The sequence below is a fragment of the Rhagoletis pomonella genome, unplaced genomic scaffold (assembly GCF_013731165.1).
Source record: "Rhagoletis pomonella isolate Grant_MI unplaced genomic scaffold, Rhpom_1.0 Rhpom_scaffold_00005, whole genome shotgun sequence".
NCBI lineage: Eukaryota > Metazoa > Arthropoda > Insecta > Diptera > Tephritidae > Rhagoletis > Rhagoletis pomonella.
In genome coordinates, this window is record NW_023458559.1 from 42,262,789 (window position 1) to 42,271,058 (window position 8,270).

General features: G+C 34.5%; 1 protein-coding gene across 3 annotated transcripts; it reads left to right on the plus strand.

Moving 5' to 3' along the window:
• The first annotated feature begins 4,298 nt into the window (after positions 1-4,298).
• On the plus strand, positions 4,299-7,107 carry LOC118739897 (zinc finger protein 675-like). 3 transcript variants are annotated; one of them, XM_036471393.1, is made up of 3 exons: positions 4,299-4,443; positions 4,486-4,643; positions 6,200-7,107. In XM_036471393.1, exons 2-3 carry the CDS (start codon positions 4,518-4,520, stop codon positions 6,950-6,952), a joined length of 879 nt encoding a protein of 292 aa, XP_036327286.1. In that variant the 5' UTR covers positions 4,299-4,443; positions 4,486-4,517; the 3' UTR covers positions 6,953-7,107. The 3 variants fall into 3 exon arrangements, with proteins under 3 accessions (XP_036327286.1, XP_036327288.1, XP_036327287.1); XM_036471395.1 differs by lacking the exon at positions 4,299-4,443 and adding an exon at positions 4,784-4,885 and having other exon boundaries at positions 4,555-4,643; XM_036471394.1 differs by lacking the exon at positions 4,299-4,443 and adding an exon at positions 4,705-4,885 and having other exon boundaries at positions 4,561-4,643.
• The last annotated feature ends 1,163 nt before the right edge of the window (positions 7,108-8,270 follow it).

Sequence of the window (8,270 nt, forward strand, 5' to 3'; positions counted from 1 at the left end):
CTTCACCTCAGTATATCCAGTAAAAAAACTGTGGTGAAGTCCTTTATGGGGATAAAGTTTCCAGAGGTGAAATTTTAGGTAGCACACAATTTCTTACACGCATGGTTGCTTTTCAGCACTCATGAAAGAAACTTAAGAAATATTTGAAAAAAAAAGTTCATATAGTACATTAATTTTGAAAGAAATAGCATATAATGTATGTACTCTGGTTAATAATATCAAAAAATGTGTTAGAACCACCGTTTAATGTTATATTTGATACAAATTAATATTGCTGCCCCGAACGCTCTGCGCCTTGCCACTGAATAATAGATTTACTTAAAATTACATCCCTGGTCCTTGTTCTTTCTGTATCGCATCGTGGTGAATTCACATTTCTCAGAAATTTGACAACAAAACAAAACAAAGCGAGTATTTTATTTGCTAATTTTTGCGATTTCTATTGTTTAATGTAAATTTGTCTTTTTAGGATATGTCGAGCCAACAAAGAAGGCGCAGTTGGAAAATTTAGTAATTAGTAATGAAGTAGCAGGCATATTTGGAAAATTATGCCGATAAGCAGGATGGAATTTGGGAAAGTAAGTGCATGGTTGCAGCATATCTATGTATAAAAAGTATTTAATTAAATTGTTTATAGAAATGTTATAAATCGATTTCGTAAATCGATTCATTTACGATGTGCTCCAAACATTTGACGAACTTTTTTTCGCCTTTTCAACGTGCTAAGTAACAAGTTAAGATGACTGCCATCATGGGCCGGTAAGAAACCGCAAGCAAAGGGCAGACAACCTTCCAGGAAGCTGCCTCCTGTCCCCGAGCCGAAGCTGCAGTTCAGCAAGAGCAGGTCAGCAAATTGCTACCCTGATCAAACGTAAACTAAAGCGCTCTGCTGTGATTGCACTCCGTAAATGTGAAAACTTGGTGCATGCTGAGAAATATCAAAAAAGAAAACTCCGTGATGGACGCCGTGAGATGGAGTAACGCTGTGTGGCAAAGAAATGCGGCCAATTCGACGGGCCTGAAAAATCCAAATTAAAACGGTGTGTTCGTCAAATTGAGCAAGGCAACCATTAATATGCTACGTATGCCGAACCCCCTATATGGGGTTATCCAAATCTTAAATCAGTTTGTGAATTGATGTACAAACGTGGAATGGTCAAGCGTGTCCCAATCTCTCCATTTACTATTTGTTCTTGCATTTTCCACACCACTTGTGAGGTATGCTTTTACGCGCGTTACCGATTTTTTTTTAATGTGCTCTGTTGCCCAGGAGGCCTATTTTCACCTTTACAACTTAACTTAAACAGAATTAAAACTAAAGCATGCAATATATAAAGAAAATTAAAAGTTGTCTTACATCTAGTAAACTTAAAAAATTGCACACTAAATTCATTTTTCATTATACAAGAAAATTAAATATCACAATTCAGTTTACAAAATGTGGTCTGTTTGCACCCACAGTAAGTTCCCATGAAGCCTAGCCTAAATTCAGAATTGAAGAAAAAAACGAGCAAATGGGGTCGGAAACTACTAGCCCTAAAAGCATAATGTGGAAAATGTTTGAAGAGCTGCGAAATTGTATTGCAATAATAAAAATAACAGTGCTTAAATTAGAAGAAATGGTTTTTGTTTTGCTTTATAATTTTTGGGAATATTGGTTCAGATGGAATTTTTTTATTTGTTTGGTTTTTCAGCTCGTTAATGATGCACCCAGGGTTGCATTTACTATCTATGAAAATATTTCGTGAAGCCTTCCAAAATTAGCTCCGAGCAACTAAAAGTTGGTTAAGCTTAAATGAAATAGTTTTTTATTAAATATTTATTCCTGGTATTTAGTAAAAAACATCAATACTAATGTATGAAAAACAAAACATCAATGCTAATGTATGAAATGAAGTAAATAAAAATCTACGAATACATTCCATGAATATTTTGTCATAGAGCCATTATTAAATTTAGACATAACTTTGTCAGGCGTTGGTACCTACGTATATAGAATTAATGCGTTGGAGAGAGATAAATATACAAGTTCAACGCGCTAATTTAGGTATCCTTGTATGTATATACCTGTTACTCGTCTGGCATATACTCCAACTGCGAAAATAATGACAATTATAATTTATGTAGATCCCTGGATAAAATATTGTCACAAGTTACTTTCGGGAACTCACGATTGAAGTTTGGAATGCAATTTCTCAGAAACACGACTACAGATTTTCTCCAAAGTGTCGGAGAATGCTATGTACTAGTTCATGAAATTCTTAAATTATCTTATTTTTTTTAGTTTAGTGTCAACCATTTATGAGTTTAATAAAATTTTGTCGTATACGACATTTGTCAAAAAATTTGCAGTCAGTTTTAGTGATATACGCCAAAATGTGATAACAATTTTTATAAATTAACCATACTTTTTACTAATCAGCCTAATCGTGAGTTTCGCCCGAACAAAATTTCGCCAACAATTTTTTCATCCACCTGTAGTGAACACACGCAAACGAAAAGTGACCCGGTTCTAGAAAATGAAACTCATGATAAAGCTGAATATGTCGGAAACTAAAGAAGAACAGATAACTCTATTTGAAAGATCTTGATTAGTTTAGTACGACAGCAATACTAACGCAATTTGTACCAAATAACCGAAAAAATTTTAGTCAATTAGTCGGAAACTAACGAAAATTGTCAAAATGACGCTTCCGGCAATTTTCCATCCAGGCGACGATATTTGAATAGGTTTGTATAGTTACCAATAGTCAGTACTAATTTGTACTGGAACCTGCAAACTTTTACTGGAAAAGTGTATGATAACCCAAAAAATTTGCAAGAGAGCACTGAATCGAGAGCGTAACAACACGAGAGAGCTGCAAATTCTTGCTAGTGAAATTTTTACTAGCAGAAATTAGCTAGCAGAAGAAGAAGAATAAATGTCAAAAGAATATATAAAAAGTGGTGTTACTAGCTCAGTTGATTTTGTGTATGTGTTTCGCCGCACGGCTTCTGATATCAAATTGAAAAATTTTTTTTGAATTTCTACACACACTTACAGATTTTGACAGTTTATGCCGCCAAAGCGAAAACAAAATACATGTAAATTTTTGTTTTTGTACTCCTGCTATCACCTTATATTGATTCGCCTTGGCACAAACAAAAGTAAAATGAGTGGAAATCATAATATTAATGATGTACTGGACAGTGTAAGTGCTTGTGTGTAAAGCAAAGAGTTTAAAACTGATTTATAAATAGTAAAATGTTTACAGCAGATTGTCAAAGCAGTGCAACAACTTGCAAGTTTTTGCTAGTTTTGTGTTCAATAACCTCTTCTGCTAGTTTTCTCTTCTTCTCAATTTTACGCTCTATTTTGCTTTTACGCTCTCGCTGCAATGTTTTACTGGAGAAGTTACTATACAAACCTAATGTTACTCGCATATTTTCGAGCCTGTATGTAAATTTTCGGGAAAAAGGGTAAAAAGTATATTCATCTGCTGAAAAGATATTTTCGCAGATTCACAATTTATTTAAAATAAATCTATCAGCCCTATCTCCAATTCCATGTGAATAAATCTCTCCAGTGCTTAAATAATTTTCACCACATTAAATAGCTGCACAACACCCTAATTGCCGAAAAAGCGTTGCTTGCAACACTAGTCCTTTATGGGGACCAAACTTGGTAAAAAAAAATAGCTAAGTTTGTTTACTGGATATACTGAGTTCTTCACGTTCCATGTGCAACATTCACAGTCCGTGACTGACAACTTGGGTCATAAAAGTGCAGTCAGATGTTGCAATGACATATATTTCGGAAAGGCTGTCAAATTGTGTAATTTCAGAAAGCAATTGCATGAGCAGTCCTACCTTGTTTTTGTGTATGGTGTCTCTCGAAAAAGGTTTTTTTATTTCCAAAAAGCTTCACAGCACTTGAAGCAGAAATAAAAATGTCAATTGCAGGATAAGCAAGATGAAATATATATCCGAAATCGGTTGCCCTCTTTGAGTTACAGTCAAGCCTTGCAATTTTAATTTCGTAAACTGATTTCCGAAAAGTCATTGGGAGGTCTTTATGGCTGTTCACATGGGGAAATCAAATTTCTCTTTATCCCCTTTCAGACACGTCAAGTCTTGAAAGCAATTTTTGTCGCATTCTCTTTTGTGTTTTCTATTTGCTTCAAGACGCGTCAACTTTTATTGAATTCAAGTTCTTGGTTCTTTAACTAGGAATTAACAAAAGATCCAAATATCCCTCCCTTCTCACCCCCTTCGCCATGTAACGAGCAGAATTGAAAGCAAGGCAACGTGAAGTGAACTTTGTCGAAAAGTTGGAATATTGCAACGTTTGACCTACCATATGCAAGGAATGAAAATATTTGTTTAAGCTGGTTTGAGCCATACTGTGGTTTGAGCTTTTTGTTTGTTTCGTTCATGGTGGCAACACAGCTGATTTTCCGATTGGTAACACTTTTAAAAGAAATCATTCACTTTTGGTTATTTTAGTAATAAACAAATTGAAGAAATAGTGCAAAGAGATGAATGAAATTTTAATATTTGGAAGATGCAGAATTTGTTTGGAAGAAAAGAGTAGTCGTGGTTTTCTGCTAGAAGCGTTAGAAACTGAACATGCGCAGGTGGCTATTAAAACAAGCCAGAAACAGGTAGGCAATTTTTCTATTGCACCTTTGCCGCTATTAGAAATTGACCATTACTTTATTTTAGGTAAAAAAATGTTTATACAGAAACGAAAGGAAATGGTTACTAACTGAATATTTCTAATTGGGTGTGGTCACATTTTAAGCATTTTTACGCAAATAAAGACGTAACCAATCACCTGTTGAATGCCACCTGTAAGAATGCTAATTAGGAAGAAAGCACTGAAGAAAGGAAAATAAATATGTTTGTAAGATCATATACGCACACCGTATATTAAATGGCATTACGTCATGCTTTAATAGTTAATTATTGAATAATTTAAAAAGGAAATGTGCCTATGCATCAGCGTTGCCATTTTAGCCGTTTTCCGGCTAGATTTAGCCGGTTTTGATAGCAACCAGCCGGAGAAAATTCGATCTAGCCGGCAGCCGATTTGTTAGCCGGTTTGTAAAAAAAAGTTAGCCGTTTTTAGCCGATTTTACTATTTGCCTAATTTTCAGGTGCAAAAAGTAAACAAGTTGTTCGAAAGCAATAATGCAGACCTAATGAAGATTTTTAATGAACTCAATGTTTTACTTTCGCATCTATGCTCCCTAGTGGTTATTAGCGCGGACACATTTGATCCTATATGCTCCCCGTTGGAACCATACCTTGCTCCATTTCCTCAGTTTTATCACAGTTTTGAAGAATATTTAAAAACAAAAGTAAGCACAAACGCTTTTGACCACGAAGCCGAGAAAATAATTCGAGAAAATGGTCGCTATTTTATTATCACTTTAATAAAGGAATTACGCCAACGCCTCCCTACAAATATTGCCACACTAAAAAAAATTGACTTTTTTCGGTTGGAAATGCATTAAGAGTAATTAAACCAAAAGTATTAGTTCAACTACAGCAACAAAAACACAAATATAACGCCGACGAAATAACATCCATAGAGATGCAATAGCAACGGTTAACGTTACATACCTGGAGTAATTTAGACTCAACTGTAAATTTTTGGGCCGAAGTTTATCAATTTCGAAATGCCCTAGGAGAAAACCCTTTTGCTGACCTTTGCAACCTAGTTTTTAGTTTTCTTGTTTTGCCTATAAGTAATGCAGAAGTAGAGCGAATATTTAGTTCAATGAATATAATAAAAACTAAGCAAAGAAATCCAATGTGTGTTAAAACGTTAAACGCTATTTTATATATCAGATACGGTTTAAAACGAGAAGAAAAATGCTGCCATAATTTTACTGTAGATGACGATCTCTTAAAATTAATGAATTCAGGTGATATATACAATAGTGATTCATTTGATGATGAGGAATATACACTCGATATAAATTAATGGTGTTAATTAGTCTTTCGTTTCTTGCGATTTATTTAAATAAAGCATATGGATTTTCACTAAAACATTTTAGCCGTTTTTAGCCGCTTTTTTTTTGCCAATCTAGCCGGTCGGCCCAAAAAGTTCTGGCAACACTGCTATGCATGTACATACATACATATATTTTTACAGTTTTTTTTTACCGGCTGTTTATTGCTAAGCCAATATTAAACCATGCCCTATTTTCAGCTTGTAACGTTTTGCTCCACTGGCATGTTGACCTGCAGCGAGTGTGCTACTGAAACAAATATTCGTTCCAAAGCAACAGATATTTTTATGCAAAACGAAGAAACGATTGTTAGTGAAGATGATTTGGATCTACATGATTTAAATGAATGTGTGGGCGAAGAAGTGGAATACATTTTGCCCATAAAATCCGAACAATTTTCCAAAGTTGCTTCATCTAATTGTCACGACATTTCAATCGCCAATGAGCTTACTATCTACAAAAGAGGTGCGGGACGTCCGCCCAAACGTTACGACACACTATTTCAATGTGATCTATGCTGTTATGTCACCGCTTATGCAAAATATTTCCGCACTCACATGTCAGAGGCTCATCGAGAGGAACAAGCGCGTATTTTCAAATGCCCACAATGTACAGAGGCATATGTGGAGGCGCGTTGTCTTCGAGAGCACATAAAACATGTCCACGAATGTATACCACGCAAACCAAAATTACTTTGCGCAGAGTGCGGCAAAGGTTTTCCCAAGCAATCGCATTTACGACGTCATTCCTATGTGCACAATCCCAATGAGAAGCCTTTCTTGTGTGAGTACTGCCCTATGCGTTTCGCGAGTCAGTCTACCTTGACACGTCACATTGATGGTGCTCACAAAAAGAATAAGCCGCATGCGTGTGAGTTGTGTGGTAAAGCTTTTGGGCATATTTATGGACTGAAGGCGCACAAACAAAAGGTGCATGCAAAGGATGCTCAATAATGTGTAAATAGTGAAGGTACTGTTTCTATTTTTGGCAATATACGAAAATATACATACATGCTATAAGTAGACAAATTAAAATGTTCACACGTTTAGGGTACTCATCGTAAATGTTTTTTGTTTTTTGGAAATTTCAAGACCTTACCCCCATATTTTATTCGTTTTTATGTGAAATATTATTGCCTATTTTTATAGATTTTTTAAAGGTCATACTACCATATTTCTTAATTTTTTAAAATTTTCACTATCGATAATTTCCACAATTTCAAAATATGAACTACTATTTAAAATTAAATATATTTTTAAATAAACTGATAGCTCATTTATTGCAATCGCTTAAAAATTGTCGAAGTTAGGCGACTTTTCTTATATACGGCCTTGAATATATACTGTTTATGTACTGGTCTTTCAGATTTTTTGAGCAGTGTGGCTAAGGAATTCATCAATATTTATTCAAAATTTATATTTACAATCGCTCTTTAGCAAAGAAGTAGTTTTTCAAGAAATTTTAGGAAAAGGATATATGCGTATCTCAAAAACTACTTGACCGATGTCGACCAGATTTGGTATACACATTTATGTTTTGACCTAAATCGACAGGTCGCGAAATGACCTTTAAAATATCTATAAATAAAAATAGGCAATAATATTTCTCATAAAAAGGAATAAAATTAGGGGGTAGGGTCTTGAAATTAAAAAAAAACACTTTCGGTGGGCACCCTAAAGTAAGTGTTGAAATACATATGTAGGCACCATGCCTACACGAAACGAAAGACTTAAGGTGCAAACGCGAACAAAAGAAAAGTCCAAAACGAAATTTGAAACATATTCATACATACATACATAGTGAAAAAATATAAAGTGTGCCAGATAGCAATGACATTCTATTCCGGTACTCTTATTTGACAATTTATTATCAGAAAATTTTCTTTTAATTGACTTTCACGTTAACCCTTTTGAGTGAGAACTTATGTATTTTTTTGATTTGAATAAAGAACTAAAGAAAAAATGCCAAGAAATTCTTGCCGTTTGTGCAAAAGCACACATAGCGTTGTAGTATTGATGTTTTCAGTCGGAAGGTTGAGGATCTAAGCCGAAATTGGACAGAGGTATGCAACAAAACCAAGGGTTAACGCCAGATTTGAAAAAGCGAACACCAGAAATGAAAGAAAAAATAATAACAAAATCAAATTTTGCTTTCAAATATGAAGACGTCAGTTACCTGGTACACTTTGCATACATACTACATATTTTTGAAAATATATTTTTATACAAAAATTGAAGAGTGTTATAACCGAATTTTGACTGGTAAAAAGTA

Bases quoted from the DNA above. Each gene is read 5' to 3' on its own strand.
- LOC118739897 (XM_036471393.1), top strand. From the start codon at position 4,518: ATGAATGAAATTTTAATATTTGGAAGATGCAGAATTTGTTTGGAAGAA. The intron at 4,644-6,199 runs GTAGGCAATTTT...CCCTATTTTCAG, and splicing joins TTAAAACAAGCCAGAAACAG to CTTGTAACGTTTTGCTCCAC.